Source organism: Myodes glareolus, chromosome 5 (assembly GCF_982192425.1).
Source record: "Myodes glareolus chromosome 5, mMyoGla1.1, whole genome shotgun sequence".
Lineage (NCBI taxonomy): Eukaryota > Metazoa > Chordata > Mammalia > Rodentia > Cricetidae > Myodes > Myodes glareolus.
The window spans coordinates 96,189,450-96,207,197 of NC_142030.1; the positions used below are offsets into that span (position 1 = coordinate 96,189,450).

The 17,748-nt window shown below is 48.9% G+C and overlaps 1 protein-coding gene across 1 annotated transcript in view; it reads left to right on the plus strand.

Moving 5' to 3' along the window:
* LOC146895001 (lactase/phlorizin hydrolase) overlaps positions 1-17,748 on the plus strand; it is a 35,665-nt gene that overhangs the window by 5,788 nt on the left and 12,129 nt on the right. Inside the window, exons 3-9 of the mRNA XM_087906569.1 lie at positions 2,893-2,976; positions 4,993-5,095; positions 6,230-6,308; positions 8,717-9,437; positions 10,744-11,389; positions 13,290-14,846; positions 16,396-16,664. Of these exons, the coding sequence (XP_087762695.1) occupies positions 2,893-2,976; positions 4,993-5,095; positions 6,230-6,308; positions 8,717-9,437; positions 10,744-11,389; positions 13,290-14,846; positions 16,396-16,664 (3,459 nt within the window). The remainder of the gene's footprint in view (positions 1-2,892; positions 2,977-4,992; positions 5,096-6,229; positions 6,309-8,716; positions 9,438-10,743; positions 11,390-13,289; positions 14,847-16,395; positions 16,665-17,748) is intronic.

Here is a 17,748-nt window from a genome sequence, read left to right on the forward strand (position 1 = left end):
ATTCAATCCTTTATTTGCTTATTCATTTTGTTTTTGAGAAAGGGCCATATGTATGCCAGGCTAGCCTAAGTCACTGTATAGCTGAGGATGACCTTGAACTCCTGACCTTCCTGCCTCTACCCCACAAGTTCTGGGTTATTGGCATGAACCACCATACCTGGTCTCCATCATGCTAGGGTGGAACCCAGGCCTTTGTGCATGCTAGGCAAACATCCCTGCTGGACCACATCCCCAGCCCAGGGTCTCTGCTGGTCTAAGCTAATTGTTCCCTATGGGGAAAGAGCACCTCAGGAGAGAGGAACCCAGGTAAGAGCCTCCTACTGGGGGACACTCTTTTTTATTTTTTGAGAGAGGTTTCTCTGTGTAGCCCTGGCTGTCCTGGAACTCAGTCTGTAGATCAGGTTGCCTCAAACTCAGAGATCAACCTTCCTCTGCCTCCTGAGTGCTGGGATTAAAGGCATGTCCCAACACCCTGGCCTTGGAGGACACTGTTGTGTGGGTGTTAACAGTAGGGAGAAATTTGCGAGAAATAATGAAACAGGACAGGAGGGAAAACAGGGAAGGCAGGAATGATGTAAGGGTAGGAAGCCAGTGCCAGCATTAGACAGACACAGGGCAAAGCAGGGAGTCCAGAGTCAGAGAGAGGCACACACTGCTCAGGCCCATTGAAGGCCCCAGGGTTTGCACTTCTCAGAAGGAACCCAGACACTGTCCTGTGTTTACCCCTGAGCTCTGCGCAGCATGCAGGGGCGAAATACCAGCTCAAAGGCTGTTGCTGGACAAGGATTTTTATGACCAGCCCTTTGGTCTCTCTATAGCAATTATTACTCTGTAAATTAATTTAGATGGCGTCTAGTCAGCAAGAGATTTGTTTATCCAGAACCGTATTGTATGTGGTTTTCAATTTCCTGAGCTGGCAGATGTTGAATCTGATGGACACCGGGAATCACTTGATAGGAAGGCATTGGGGAGCCAGTGAGGGTTGGGCGCTAGGGCACTGGACCTGGACACGTGGGTCCCAGTTGGTGCCTGACCTATGAAACAACTGACCTGTTGGAGGGAATGGCAGTTATCAGCTTGTGAGATTCCAGTCAAGAGAAAAATAGAGTGGCCAATCGAGATTGTGTAGGCAGGGGTGTGTGTGTGTGTGTGTGTGTGTGTGTGTGTGTGTGTTTGTGCCTGTGCACCTGTGTGTGAATTAAACTATTGTATTCTCATGCATAGATCCTTAATTTAAAGTTCTTCAAGCATATGTAAAACACAGATCAGGTAGATTCCTGTCTTTCCTGTTATGATTGTTTTTCTCAGTGTGTGCACGTGTGCACTAACTAATGTATTACATGTGTGTGCAGGTGCACTAACCTGCTCATCTGTGAGTATGTGTCAGGTGCTTGTGAAGGCCAGAGGCCAACACTGGGTGGCTTCTGTCACTTTTTACCCCTGCCCTTTTTTGGAGACAGGGTCTCAGTCTCTCTCTGAAATGGGAGCTCACTTATTTGACTGGACTGACTGGTCAGTGAACCCCCAGGACACACTGATCTCCAACTCTCAGCATTCAGGTTAAAGACATACTCTTTGGCTGAACATGTATCAATTCTTGGGAGACAGATGCAGGCAGATCTAGGAGTTCAAGGCCAACCTAGCCTACAAATGAATTCTAGGCCAGACAAAGGCTACTCAGAAAACAAACAACGACAAAACCAATGAGACGTGCTTGTGGATACTCCGTAGGTACTGAGCATTAGAAAGTATGGGAAGAACTCACTGAGTGGGCCCATTCTCCAGCCCCTTCCTTCCTTTCTTTTTTTTTCTTTTTCAAGACAGGGTTTCTCTGTGTAGCCCTGGTTGTAAGAAACGTGCTGTGCAGACCAGGGTGCCCTCAAGCTCAGATATCTGCCTGCTTCTGTTTCCTGGGGCTGGGATGAAAAGTGTGTGCCACCACTGCCCGACTGTCCTTGATTTTTAAAAAAATTCATTACATTTATTTTGTGTGTGGTATGGTGTATGTGTTTGTTATTTGTTGTGTGTCTGTGTATGTGGTGTGGTGTACTGTGTTATTTGGTGTGTGTGTGTGTGTGTGTGTGTGTGTGTGGTATGTATCTGTCTGTATCTGTGTATCTCTATGTAGGCATGAACACACTATGGCACTTATGTAGAGAGCAGAGTGAAATCTGGGGAGTCTCAGTTCTACCCTCATGTGTGATGGGGGGTGAACTCAGGTCATCAGAGTGGAGAGCAGACACCTATAGCTGCTAGGCCCTGTCACTATTCTCTTCCTCCTCCTCTTCTTCAAGACAAGATCTCTTGTTGCACTAGCTGGCCTTGAACTCACAAGGTAGCCAAGGATGAGCATGCTGGAGTAGAGATGGGAACCACCATGTCCTGTTAATGCAGTGCTGGTGACAGACCCTGGGCCTTGCACACGCTCAGCAAGCATTCTTTCTACTGAGCCACATGCTCAGTGAGCTGGAATCCCTAGCTAGACCATGGGTTAGAGAGCCTGGGTGATCAGGGCTGTGTAGCTTGTTTTTCTGCTAGTAGAACTGCTCAAGCCAGGCTTGACTGGGGTGGACTTGAAGCTGTGGTCTGAAATTAAAACAAAACCCCAGACCCAAGACGGTTCCCAGATGTCACAAAGGTCAGGGGAGGAGGACCCCTGGGAGAAGCTCCAGACCCCGATTCCCTCCCTTCGTGCTCCTCCATTTGCAGGCACCGCACACCCACACACACATTTTCACACTTACTAGTTCACCACACTCACGCCCCTGCTGTAGTCACATGCACACTCATCTGCAGCTTTCTCCTGGGAATCCCAAGATCGGGATAGTCATGGGGAGAACCAGCACACTTCTGAGGAGGCCTTGTTCTAATGGTTTATCTCCCTGTTTCTAGGACTCGGTTGACTTCCTCTCTCTTGATTTAACTTCTACATGCCAAAGTGTGGCGACTCTACCACAGAAGCTGAGTGACCTGCAGGTAATGTGAGGACTTTTCCATCGTGATGGAGTGGTAAAGGTTCTGGACAGTTTATCAGAAATGTGACATTTGCCTAAGGCGTGGACTGAGCCTTTCATAACAGCCCGACCCCCCGAGCTGCAGCTTCAGACATTCCCACTTACAGAGACCATCAGGATGTGGGCTTGCTGTGGTTTCTGTAGCTATATGTGGGCTCCCCGTGGGCAGTCCCTGGGTGTGCTCTGTGGCTCAGATAGTAGCCTGCTTGCCTTACAGGAGCAAAGCCCTAAGTTCATCCCCAGCTCAGCATGAAACAGTGTAGTAAATCTTGCTTGTAATCCCAGCACTCGGGAGGTAGGAGGATCAGGAGTACAAAGTCATTGTCAACTAAACAATGAGGTCAAGGTCAACCTAGGCTACCTGAGACCCTGTTTGAGAGAGAGAGATGGAGAAGAGAGAACAAGCTGCCATACGAAAATGTGTGTGCAGAAGCCTCAAACCCACCACCACCAACACTACTTAAAGCTAAGTCAAGCATACCAGACTGAAGATAATTTCCCATTACACCAAAGATGCTGGAAAGCAATAGAGGGAGGGAGAGAGAGATCGTGGGAGGCAGAGCATAGCAAGTTTGCTGTGAGATTGTGTCTCCCAAGTAACATCAGAAGCTAGAGCCATAGAGTGTCACCAACATGATGGAGGACAGCCCGTGAAGCCTCAGCTGTACACAGAGAACTACTGGGGACAGTAAAGCTGAGAGTGGGACAGGGGCTCCTCCCCAGGGAAGAGCACACCAGTGGGCTGTCCAGTGCCCAATGGTCAGCCCGAAAACACACATACAAATAACAGTACATGGACTGAACAGGTTATGGTTAGGAATATATGTATATAAGCATACTTACAAATATACCTGCGCAAGCAATAAAAATTGATGAAATAGGAACTTGTGAATTTGACAAAGAGGAGGGAGGGGTATATTGGATGGTTACGGAAGAAAGGGAAGGAAAAAATGCTGTAATTAAATGACTATCTCAAAAATAAATAAAAAGAACAGAGGGAAATCAGCCAGAGGAGCTGAGTGAGATCTCACAGTGACAGCGCCTCTGACTTTTGAGAACAGTTTGTGTGTGTGTTTCAGTGTGACTGTGCATATTTGTGTAAGTGCATGTGCCTCCTGCTGGCGGGGAGCGGTATTGCCTGGGTGCACAGAGGCTGGAAGAGGGCATCATGTCCCTCAGAGCTGGAGTGACAGGCATTCGTGGGAGGCCTGCTTCTTACACAGGATCAGAACTCATGACTGTGATTGGGTGCTCTTAAGCACCAAGTCATCTCTGTAGCCGCTTGCTTGACTTTTTATTCGAGAAAGTTTGAAACAAATCCAAAGAAGAAAGGAAAGTACAAGAACTCCTATGAGGACATGGCTATCTAGTTCAGTCGTAGTCAACTTGTTTACCTGTCCGATCTGTTCTCCTGTCTAAAGTATATATACTGAAACAGATTTTCATGTAGCCCAGGCTGGCCTTCCATGGCTAACGTTGCACTTATGATTCTCCTGCCCCCATGTCTTGAGTGTGGACATTGTATACCTGCCCCGCCACACCTGGTTTATGTAGCACTGAGGATGGAAGCCAGAGCTTTACACATTCTAGAAAAACACTCTACCAGCCAAAGTACATTCTCAACGTCACAAAGCAGAGTATTTTTTAAACAAACCATGAACACTCATGATCATGGTGATACAGCATCTTGGTTAAACATTTTAGGAAGTGCAAGCTCCTACACAAGCAGAAACCTTGCTCTTGACCCTAATCTTCTTGCTGGCGTAGGAAGTGCTCCGTCTAAAAAAAACTGCTATGGTTATCACTTCATTTAAGAAGGGCTGGTAGCCGATGGTCACTGACGAGTGTTGTTCTCCAGAGTCCAAGTCACTGCCCTCAGTAGGTGGGATGACTCAAGGTTGTTTCTAGAAGGTGAGCATGTAGCGTCTCCACTCTTCCCATTACTAAAGGCATACTTGTTGGTCTTCATCTTTTCTAGAACATTGAGCCCAAAATGAAGGTTTTCATCTATACCTTAGAACTTCAGGATTGCCCATCCACAGTGAGGAGCCCCTCCTCACTGCTCTTCAGCCTGCTTGAAGGTGAGTGGACCAGCATGTGGCAGGTGTTGAGTGGCATTTGTTGGGTGGCTGGTGTGTTGGGGAGCAATACTGACATCGGGGGTTCTCACGAGGGAGGGGCCTAGGAAAATGGCTGAACTGAGAGCCTACCAGGTGTGGCTCCAGTCCGATAACTTCCCTGGCAGTGAGCTCCTCCTGTCCTGGGACACCGAGTGGTCCTATACAGGTGGCAAGGGTGCCCATAATGACATGTTCCTGACTCAGTTGTGAACTGTCAGCGTGGAAACATATCCTTGTGTTCCCCTGTCTGAGCAGCCCCGGGAGCATCTAAGATGCAGAAAACCTCTGGTATAAGACCTTGTGGTGTAGACGTCACTGTGTAGTCCTGCCAGGCCTTGAACTCAAGGGCAGTCTATTTAGTGCATGCGTGTGTGCGTGTCTGTGTGTGTGTGTTTGTATGAGTGTGTACATATTGGTGCAGGTGCCTGAGGAGAACAGAAGAGGCTGTTGGGTCCTCTGGAAACGGAGTTACTCACAAGCAATTGTGAGCTGCCTGCAGTGGGTACTGGGATCTGAACTCGGGTCTTCTAGAAGAACAATTTGCTCCTTATCCAGAGTCATCTCTCTCATCCCATGCCAGGCTTTTTGTGTGGTTGTGGAGGTTGAGCTAATTTCTCCTGTTTACCCAGGAGGCACCTTACCAATTAACTCCCCCACCTTCTTTTTCAAAAATTTCACAAGAAGGTGGCAGTGGCAGACACTTTAAATCCTAGTACTCAGGAGGCAGAGGTAGGCAAATCTCTGAGTTCAAAGCCATTCAGCTCTAAGAGCAAGTTCTAGAAAAGCCAGAGCTACATCGTGAAATCCTATCTCAAAAAAATAAAATAAAATAAAAAATAAAAAAGCCCGAAAGGAGGTATGAACACGTTTCCAGGTGGGTCCAGCTATCTTCTGAAGTGTTTGTGTCACTGATATTCACTCTGAAATATGAGGACCAATATTCTAGTTCTAAGCAGACCAGATGCATCCATGGTATCTTCAGAAGGGCTTTTCATCATCACTTGGGGTTAGAGTGGTTTTAAAATGAGGTAAACTACAGATTGCATGTTTCTGCTCCAGCTCCACACACAGTTAACAAAGCTGCTTTTCCTACAGCCATAAATAAAGACCAAGTACAGACTGTTGGGTTCGACATCAATGCATTCCTGAGCTGTTCATCCAGTCCTGAGGAGAGGTAATGCTGGCTTGTGCCGTTAACAAGAAGTAACGGTTACTATGGGTTCTGTTGTTGTGTACACGGGCGATCACTGGGGACCATTGTCCTTGTGTTTTGGTTTTGTTTGAGGCGTGTGTGCACGCATGCAGGATCCTGAGTGAGCGTGCAGGTGCACCACCTTCCTGAGTGAGCCCACAGAGGTCAGAATTGTCAGAATGACAGATCCCTTGGAACTAGAATTCCCATGTGAATGCTGGGAACTAAACCCAGGCCTTCTGCAACAGCAGTAATTGGTCTTAACTGCTGAGCCATCTCACCAGTCCTGACTTTGCCTCCTGGGACAGCAAACAGGACACAGTCATTTAAGAGATGAGAGGTGGAGGCTCAGAGGGAGGCCAGAGAAGCAGTAGCTCGTGGAGATGTGCCTGGGTCTACAGGTCCTGTGTCCTCACTGTCAGATTCTCCCAGGTCTGCATATTTAGCAGAGCTGAGATGAGGATACTGGGGAAGTGTGCACATATGTGGCAGAGAAAGCAGGTTATGGGGCCAGCTACATGGTTCATGGGTAAAGGTACCTGTGCCCAAGTCTGATGACCTGAGTGTGATCTCTCAGGCTCACGTGTTGGAAGGAGATGACTGACACCCACAATTGTCATCCAACCTCTGCACTTGCCGTGTGCACACCCCTCACACAGATTCTCTGAATGAATGATTGAATGAATGCATGACTCTGGTGCCTCAGAGGGTAAAGGCCCTTGCCTATGTGCTAGTTGGCTTTCTGTTGCTCTGATAAAACGTGACCATAGCATCTTGAGGAGGACAGAGCTCATTTCATCTTACTGTTTACAGTCCTCCAAGATGGGCGTCAGGGCAGAAACTCGAGGCAGAGTCGAAGCTGAGGCCATGGGGGAATGAATGCTGCCTGCTTGTTTGCTCTCCATGGCTTGCTCAGCCCTCTTTCTTTCTTTCAAGATTTCTTAATTTATGCATTTGTGTGTTTTGTCTGCATATATGCACATCAGAGGAGACACTGCATTGCTTGGAAGTACAGTTGTAGACATTGCTGAGTCAGCATGTGGGTGCTAGGAATTGAACTCACAACTTCTGAAAATGCTACCAGTGTTCTCAACCTCTGAGCTATCTTATCTTTTCAGCTCCCAGTCTACTTTCTTGTATAACTCAGGACCACCTACCCAGGGGTCGCTCTACCCACAGTTGGCCTGGCCTCTCACACCCATCATTACATAAGGAAGATGCCCACAGACTTGTGTACAGGCCAGGCAAACATATACATTTTCTCAGTCAAGGTTTCCTCTTCTCAGATGACCCTAGCTTGGTGTCAGGTTGACAAAAACCTAACCAGCTCACAACAAAGCCCTTTGAGCAAAGTTTGATCCCCAGGTTTTATTTCAATGCAGAGGAGGAGAACGGACTCCATGAAGTTGTCCATATATAAAAACCACAGCAATAAATAATGAAACTTAAAAGGTAAATGAATATAGTAATTTTATTAAAGAGAAGAAAAAAGAGAGAGCAGTTTAGGTGTAGATCTGAGCAGCCCACTGAAGTTTCATGAGATAAATTCCTGAGCCCAGTTCTTCAGTGTGAGATGTGAACACCTTCCCGAATCACAGCACTGGCAGGAAGTCAGTGCAGAGCCTGCTCCAAAAGATCCTTATTTTAAAAATTTCTTACATCAAAAGGGGAGGAGAGGAGATTCAGGCTGTCAGGTGCTTTCTCTGTAAGCATGGGGGCCTGAGCACCCAAAGAACAAGCATAAAAGGCAAGTATAATGGGAATGTTTCATAGCACAGTGCTGGAATTCAGATGGGCTTCTTCCTCCTGGCCCTCCTCCTCATTCTGCCCCATCCTTTTCTTCTTTCTTCCTTCCTTTCTTCCTTTGTTTTTTTTCTTCCTTTCTTAATTTTTCATTCTTTTTCTTCCGTCCTCCCTTCCTTTTTTCTTTTTTTCATTTTCTCTCTTCTTTGTCTCTTTCTCCTAACTGTCATTCTATTCCTCCTGATCCTTCTTCCCCTCTTCTACCTCCCGACCTTCTTCCCTTTCTGCTCCTCCTTTACTTTCTTTCTGTTGTTTTCTTTCTTTCTTCCTTTCTTTCTTCTTTTTCTTTCTTTCTTTTTTTCTTTCTTTCTCTGTCTCTCTTTCTTGCTTGCCTTCTCTTCTCTCCTCCTCATCCTTCTTTTTTCTTCCCCTTGTTCTTCTCCTTTCTTCTGCCTTTTTCTTTTTCTCATTCTCCTTACGGTTTCACTGTGTAGCCCTGGCTGGCCTGCTGGCCTCACATTAACAGACATCTGGCTGCATCTGCCTCCTGAGTGCTGAGAGAAGGGCATGAGCCTCCATGCCTGACCCTGTGGGACGTTTGTAACTCAGTCATTAATTGTGTCCCTTGATGTCGCTCTACCCCACAGCCCATCTTGTTCTCTAACCGACAGCCTGGCCTTTCAGACTGAGCAGCAGCAGGAGACAGCAGCTGTGCCCTCTTCCCCCGTCTCAGCCTACCAGACAGTCTGGGCAGCCTTTGCTAACCAGTCTAGGGCAGAAAGGGATGCCTTCCTGCAAGATGTCTTCCCAGAGGGATTCCTCTGGGGCGTGTCTACTGGAGCCTTCAGTGTGGAAGGAGCCTGGGCAGAAGGCAGCCGAGGGCCGAGCATCTGGGACAGCTACAGTGACCTGAACGCTGCCAAGGGCCAAGCGACAGCAAAGGTGGCCAGTGACAGTTACCACAAACCAGCCTCCGATGTGGCCCTGCTCCGAGGCCTCAGGGCTGGGGTGTACAAATTCTCCATCTCCTGGTCCCGGCTGTTCCCCACTGGGCAGAAGAGCAGCCCCAACCTGCAAGGTGTCGCCTACTACAACAGACTGATAGACAGCCTGCTGGACTCCCACATCGAGCCCATGGCTACGCTGTTCCACTGGGACCTGCCCCAGGCCCTGCAGGATCAAGGCGGGTGGCAGAACGAGAGTGTGGTGGATGCCTTCCTGGACTATGCAGCCTTCTGCTTCTCAACATTTGGGGACCGTGTGAAGCTGTGGGTGACCTTCCACGAGCCATGGGTGATAAGCTATGCAGGCTATGGCACTGGGCAGCACCCACCAGGCATCTCTGACCCGGGAGTGGCTTCTTTTAAGGTACTTTCTCCCACCCCTCAACTCCTGTCAATTAGAAGGCACATCAGGCTGTGGACTCCCAGCCCTGGAAAGAAAAACAGAGGGAAGGATAAGAATGTGTTGTTAGTGTCCTCTTGTACACCTAGGCTGAGGATAACCTTGAACTCCTGACCTTTTGCTTGTTATCCCAAGAGCTGGGGGTCACAGGCATCTCTCACCATGCGTGGGTTTTAAACAGGGGTGAGAATGAAACCTAGGGCTTCTTCATAATACGTGAGCACTTGGCCAAATGAGCCACATCCTCAGGCCTGGTCAAGACTCCTGGACTCCAAGGACAAGTTCCAGGCTTGGAGGATTGTCCTCAGCTGTAGAGCTCTTTCCTAGCACACACGTGGGCTGGGTTCAGTCCACACCTCCTTGGAGCTGCGATGACAGACATGTGCCGCTCTTGCCCAGGATTATGGGGTAGACCCAGGGCTCTGCATTTCAGGAAAGACTTCTGTACATATTACTCAGCTGTAGTCATAGCCGTTAAGATTTTATTTATTTATTTGCATTGCTTTATTGAGATAGGTCTCAGTTTGTAGCTCAAGCTAACATGAAACACAGAGTGCTCAGTCTTCAGCACACAGAAATCCTCCTGCCTCAGCCTCTAAAGTACAGACTGAGCCATCACAGCTGGCTTTGGTAAGCTTTTGTTATAGGTAAGAATTTCCTGAGCGTTTATAGTGTCTCCTGTGATATTTTAGATATATTATATACAGGCTGAGAAAGTCTTCATTTCTCCTCATTTCTATAGCAGTTCCTTTTCTCACTGCTAGGACAATACACCTGTCAAAAGCACTTGCAGATGGGTGGTGGTGGCACACAACTTTAATCCCAGCACTTGAGAGGAAGAGGCAAGTGGATCTCTGAGTTCAAGGCCACCATAGGACACTCAGGGCTACACGACAAACCCAGTCTTGAAATACAAAGAACACCACCACAAAAGGCACTTGGGGAAGGAAGGGTCCCTTTGCCTGATGGTTCTAAGCTGTAGCTCTACACAGCCGAGAAGACAAGGCCTTGAACTTGCTATGCAGACAAGGATGAACCAGCAATCCTCCTGCTCCACCTCCCGAGTTCTGTCAGTACAGGCTTGCACCACCATGCCAGGTTCATTAGTGCAGGAAATGGAGCCCCGGGTTCTGTGACTATGAGGCTGTCTAACAATCCAGCCACGTCCCAGACCCATGGCTGGTTCTGCTGACGTCAGCAGGAACTTGGTGACACTACTGACTAGCTGGTGCCACTGTTGACATTATTTTCGTCCTCCTTTCCTCCCGAGGTGGCTCACTTGATCCTCAAGGCGCACGCCAGAACTTGGCATCACTACGACCTTCACCATCGCCAACAGCAGCAGGGCCGCGTGGGCATCGTGCTCAATTCAGACTGGGCAGAGCCCCTGGATGGGAAGAGTCCCCAGGACCTTGCTGCCGCTGAGCGCTTCCTGCACTTCATGCTGGGCTGGTTCGCTCACCCCATCTTTGTGGATGGGAACTACCCCACCACCCTCCGGGCCCAGATCCAGCAGGTAAACCAGCAGTGTGGGGGTCCTCTGGCCCAACTCCCAGAGTTCACTGCAGCGGAGCAGCAGCTCCTGAAAGGCTCTGCGGACTTCCTTGGTCTGTCTCACTACACATCCCGGCTGGTCAGCAGCGCTGCCCAGCAGACCTGCATCCCCAGCTATGATAACATCGGAGGCTTCTCCCAGTACGTAGACCCCACGTGGCCCCAGACTGCATCTCCCTGGATCCGGGTGGTGCCCTGGGGCCTAAGGAGGCTGCTTCGGTTTGCTTCCATGGAATACACGAAAGGAAAAGTTCCCATCTTCTTGGCTGGGAATGGCATGCCTGTAGGGGAAGGAGAGGATCTCCTTGACGACTCAGTGAGAGTAAACTACTTCTACCTGTACATCAACGAGGTGCTCAAGGGTAAGAAGGTTAACCTGCTGATCTCGAGGGGCCGGCTCTTCCCCAAGTCTTCACAGGTGTTTGAGGGGGCAGACCAGAGACTGAACTCAGGCCTTCAGGATTGCTCAACAAGAGCTTATACTTACTAAGCCATTTCAGCCTCTCCAGTCCGGTATTCTCGCGCTCTTAGTTAATCAGTGTTTATTGAGATCGTGAGGAGCCTGGAACTGCATAAGACAGTAAAGACGTAGTTGAGTAATGTCATCTTTTCTTAGGAGACTCAGTCCACAGTGGGATACAGCATGGACTGACGCTTAGGACAGGACCCCAACCCACTGACTCCCCTCAGTGCGCTGCCCCCTTTGAGTCCCATCTCCCTCAGCTGCTATCCAGTCTGCATTGACCTCCCTGTTCTGCAGGTGAGCCGTGCATACATGCTCAGTTGGACCCAATGCGTCTTCTTTAAGTGGAAAAGGAGGGCAAGTGGTTTTCAGCACATGGGTCACTAACCTAGATCAGTTGATGTTGGCTGTCACTCACAGAAGCCAGTGAGCAGGGACAGGGATGCTGTCTTCAGAGACTCGGCCATCTGAGAAGACGGGGTTAATAGCCTAGCCCAGTCTTCCATATCTTCTCCAGCCACAGTCTATATATGGAGAGTGGGGAGGTCGGCTTCACGCCAGTCCATGCCTCCATCTTCGTGTGATCTTTCCTATTAGGGACACGTGTTCCTAGGCCTGGGGCAACCCTTTATCCAAAAGAGCTGGAATCAGAGGCAGGAGGATTGAGAGTTCAAAGTCATCCTGGAATACTTAATGAGAGCTTGTCTTAAAAACAATTAAATAGGCCCAGGATGTACTTGGTAGAGTTCTTTCTTAGCATTCTGACCGTCGTGGGTTCCATCCCCAACATTGTGTCAACTAGGGAGTGTGTGCCTGTGACACCAGTGCTCAGGAGGTGGAGGCCGTGGGGTCAGGAGTGCGCGTTTACCCTCAGCTCCACAGAATTTGAAGTCAGCCTCAGCCACCTTGTTATTATTTTTGTAATGTGTATTGACTCAGGTGGGTGGTGGCAGCCGGAGAAATTGCTCAGCAGTTAAGAGCATTGGCAATGTTGGGAATTACTATTTTAAGGTGTGTGACTTTGGTTTATGCTGCATTTGTTTAACCCTGTGAAGCTGTGATTCTTTGCCTGTCTAAAACACCTGATGGTCTAATAAAGAGCTGAATGGCCAGTTGGGTGGCAGGAGCAATGATAGGCAGGGCTGGCAGGCAGAGAGGATAAATAGAAGGGGAAATGAGGAAGAGAGAGAGCAAGAAGAAATAGAACAAAGAGTGGAGGACACAGGGCTCCAGCGACCCAGCAATACGGCCAGTCACAGTGGAAAGGAAGACATACAGAAGTAAACAAAGGAAAAAGCCCAGAGCGAAAGGTATTTGGGATAATTTAAGAAAAGCTGGCTAGAAACAAGCCAAAGTTGGGCATTCATAACTGAGTATAAGTGTCATGTGTGATTTACATGGGGGATTTGCTAGTGGTCCCCAAAGACAAAAGAGTAAAAATATCGTAGTACAGGCTGCTTTTCTGGAGAACATGAGTTCAAGTCCCAGTTCCAACACAGCAGCTCACACCCCTCTGAAACTCTACCCCATGGGATCTGATGCTCCTTTCCAGCCTCTGCATGCACTACATACATGTGGTGCACAGACATACATGCAGGGAAAACACCCATGCACATAAAATGATTTTCAAATTAAAAAAAGAGTAAGGAAAACTAAAGGGGGATGGCATCCTAAGAAACAACAAATGAGGTTGTCTTCTGGCTTTCCCATGCATTCACACACACACACGCACATCACACACACACACACATCACACACACACGCACTCACACAAGACTGACTTTATTTTCTCTTTACAGCTGTCAAGGAGGATTTTGTGGATGTCCGTGCATACGTTGCTCGTTCCCTCATTGATGGCTTCGAAGGACCCCCAGGGTACAGCCAGAGGTTCGGGCTGTACCGTGTCAACTTCAGTGACAGCAGCAGACCGAGAACTGCCAGGAGATCTGCCCACTTCTTCACTGGCATCATTGAAAAGAATGGTTTCCCTGCCAAGGAGCTGAGAAGAACCCCAGTGCCTGTGAAAGCAGACTTTTCCTCCAGAGTCACAACCGTCTACAACTCCCCATCTGAGGTGCCCTCCCAGGCTAAAATCGTGTGGGAGAAGTTCTCCAACCAGCCCAAGTTTGAGAGAGACTTGTTCTATCATGGCACATTCAGGGATGACTTCCTGTGGGGCGTGTCCACTTCGGCCTATCAGATCGAAGGAGGTTGGGATGCTGATGGCAAAGGGCCCAGCATCTGGGACAACTTCACCCACAGCACAGGGAGCACCGTGAAAGACAATGCCACCGCAGACATAGCTTGTGACAGCTATCACCAACTGGAAGCCGACCTGAACATTCTTCGCGCCCTGAAGGTCAAGGCCTATAGGTTCTCTATCTCCTGGCCTCGGATTTTCCCAACGGGAAGAAACAGTTCCCTCAACAATCCCGGTGTCGATTATTACAACAGTCTGATTGATGGCTTGGTGCGGAGCGACATCCTCCCCATGGTGACACTGTTTCACTGGGACCTGCCCCAGGCCCTCCAGGATATTGGAGGCTGGGAGAACCCTTCTTTGATCGAGTTGTTCGACAGCTACGCTGACTTCTGTTTTCAGACCTTTGGTGACAGAGTCAAGTTCTGGATGACCTTTAATGAGCCCTATTTAGTGTCGCTGTCTGGCTATGGTTCCGGGGAGTTTCCCCCAAATGTGCAGGACCCGGGCTGGGCACCTTACAGGGTCAGCCACGTCATCCTCAAGGCTCATGCTAGAGTCTACCATACTTATGATGAGAAATACAGGCAGGAGCAGAAGGGGGTCATCTCACTGAGCCTCAACGCTCACTGGGTGGAACCCAAAGACCCAGGAGTCCTAAGAGATGTGGAAGCTGCCGACCGGATGCTGCAGTTTTCCCTGGGCTGGTTTGCCCACCCCATTTTTAGAAACGGGGACTATCCAGATGTCATGAAATGGAACGTGGGGAACAGGAGTGAACTGCAGCACCTGGCGGGCTCCCGCCTGCCCAGCTTCACAGAGGAGGAGAAGGTGTACATCAGGGGCACCGCCGATGTCTTCTGCCTCAACACCTACTCGTCCGTGTTTGTGCAGCACAGTACTCCAAGGCTGACTCCACCCAGCTATTATGATGACTGTGAGCTCACGGTCAGCAATATGGACTCTTCGTTGACCTCCCCGTCAATGCTCCCAGCCGTGCCCTGGGGGATGCGGAGGCTGCTGAACTGGATCAAGGAAGAGTATGGCGACATTCCCATTTACATCTCAGAGAATGGATACGGCCTGGACGACCCCTCGCTGGATGACACTGACAGGATATTCTACCACAAAACCTATATCAACGAGGCTCTGAAAGGTACGTGAGGCTTCAGCCGCTCTCACTAAACCTCCATTCTCGCTGTCCTGTGCCTCTCTTGTGTCCAGTTTCCCTGTCCTCGGTCTGTCATGTGTCCCATGCTCTGGCAAGCACTCTGAACTCTTTTGGGCTTGGGGCAGTGCTAGGTTAGTAAAGTGTTGTCTTGAGAGCATAGGGACCAGAGTTCAATTTCCAGGAAAACGTCAGGCTTAGTACATTTGTAATCTGTGTGCCAAGGGAGCAGAAAGGTGCATTCTTGGGGCTCTCTGGCCCACCAGCCTAGACCGCTTGGTGAGCTCCAGGTCAACTGCGAGGCTTTGAAAAAGAAAAGTGAATGATGTCCCAGAAAAGATGTCTGAGGGACTGGAGAGATGTCTCAGCGGTTAGGAGTACTGACTGCTCTTCCAGAGGACCCAGGTTCAATTCCCACCACCGACATGGCGGCTCACAACTGTCTGAAAATCCAGTTCCAGGGGTTCAGACACCTTCAACCAATGCACATAAAATAAGAATAAGTAATCATAAAAAAAATTAAAAAAGACATCTGAGGTTGTGTTCTAGCCTACACACACACACACACTTGCACACACTTGCTCACTCATACACACACAGAGATTTACATAAAAAGGTAAAGTTCCCACTTCTAGAGCAGGGGATGAGGCTCAGTTAGTAAACTGCTTGCCCAGAATACACAGCCCCAGTCTCCACTCCTAGCCCTAGAGTGGGCAAGGTGCACACCTGCAATTCCACACTGGAGCAGGAGGGGCAGGAGAAGCAGAAAAAAATCCAAGTTTATTCTTGACTGTAGAGTGAGTGCAAGACCAGCCTGCACTACTTGGGATCCTGTCTTAAAATGATACAAATGATATCAAGAAATTTACACTTGTGTGCTTACTAGCTAAGCAGGCTGAGGCTCTTGAATTTGAGGCATATCCCTTTACCTTAACAAATAACACTTGCTGGGAGCTGAAGAGATAGTTCGGAGGGTAAGAGCACTGTCGGCTCTTCAGGAGGTCCTGAGTTCAATTCCCAGTAACCACATGGTGGCTCACAACCATCTGTAATGAAACCTGGTGCCTTCCTTGCCAGCAGTACTTTGTATGGTTAATAAATAAATATTAAAAAAAAACAAATAACACTTGCTGTAAGGTCATTGAGGCCAGGAAAAGTAAGATTGAAAACTGGTGGTGGTGCACAATTTAATTGCACGGCTAGGGATGAAGAGGTAGGTGAACTCTGAGTACGAGGCCAGCCTGGTCTGCAAAGTGTGTTCCAGGACAGCCAGGGTGACATAGTAAACCTTGTCTCATTAAAAAAATAAAAAACAAAAAACAAAAAACAAACCCACAAAAGACAAAAGCAAAACAACAAAAAGCAAAAAGTACGAGTGATGAGGTGACATGTTCCTCTCTCAGGAAGCATGTGCCTGCACACGTGCGTGGTTTAGCATAGGGCATAGCCTGGAGTCCAGTACCAGCACAGGACCGGGACTCTTGAGAGCCCTGCCTACTGGCTAAAGCTTTCTTCTCCTCTCTTTGGCATATCCTAGCCTACAGGCTGGATGGTGTGGACCTTCGAGGGTATTTTGCCTGGTCGCTGATGGACAACTTCGAGTGGCTGTCAGGCTACACGGTCAAGTTTGGACTGTATCATGTTGACTTTGACAATGTGACCAGGCCTCGAACAGCAAGAGCCTCAGCCAGATACTACACGGAGGTCATTACTAACAATGGCATGCCCCTGGCCAAGGAGGATGAGTTCGTGTATGGAGAGTTCCCCAAGGGCTTCATCTGGAGTACGTCTACTGCTGCATATCAGGTGAGGAGTGTGGAGCCATGAGCTCACTTTCCTACAGGCTGCTGGGCCCAAGCATGTGCACAGGACTGGAGGCACACAAGCCAGAGCCGCTAGCAAACCTGCACAGACGAGTCTGTGTGTGCATGAGGATCCAGGTCCTCAGACCCCAAAGTCAGTTAGATCTCTGTGGGAAAGGTTGGCTTGTTACTTGTCTGGTAGCTGTGGTAAGTTACCTGACACAGGCCACTTATGGAGGGAAGGATTAATTTCAGGTTCACAGTTTAAGAAGGAGGAGAAGTCCTGACAGCAGCCAGGTGAGGCAGCTGGTCACATAGCATCTTCAGTGAGGAAGCAGAGAGACATGGGTTCTGGTGCCCAGTTCAGTTTCTTGGTTTTATTTGGTAAATTCCAGCCACTGAACGGTAATTGCCCACATTAAGAGTGATTTTTCTTTCCTTAATTAATTCAGTCTAGAAACTTCTTTATAGATTGGCCAGACATTTGTTTCCTAGGTGTCTGTAGAACTTGTGAAGGACTGAGATGGACATTTGAAGGGCCAGATGGATCAGGTAGAGCCATGACAGAAGGTTCAGGAAGAGCATGCAAACATGTAATCTCCCTGGAGGCTCCACCTGTGCGTCAGCTGACCTAACTGGCTCTGGGGTCAATCCGGGCATTTTCTGATGCTCTGACCTGGGCCTGCTACTGAGTTCATGACCAGGAAGGTAAACACAGAACATATGGTGCTGTGATTCCCTTTCCTCAGGAAGAGGAAAGATGAAAGAGAGAGGGCAAGGGGTGTGCTCAGTGCAGACATGGTGACCCGTCAGTGGGCGTGGGGCTCCACCTTTCTTCATCTTCTTCTCTTCCTCCTCCACTTTTTCCAATTTTTTTTTTTTTGAGACAGGGTCTCATACAGATCAGGCTGGCATTGAATTTGCTGAGCAGCCCATATTCTTGGATTCTTGACCATTCTGCCTCCATTTCCTCGAATGCTGGGGTTACAGGTGTGCAGCGCTAGGCCTGGTTTCTCAGTGCTGGGATGGGATAGCCTGGGGTCCACGCATGCTAGAAAAGCCTCGACCAGTTGAGTCTCACCCCAGTC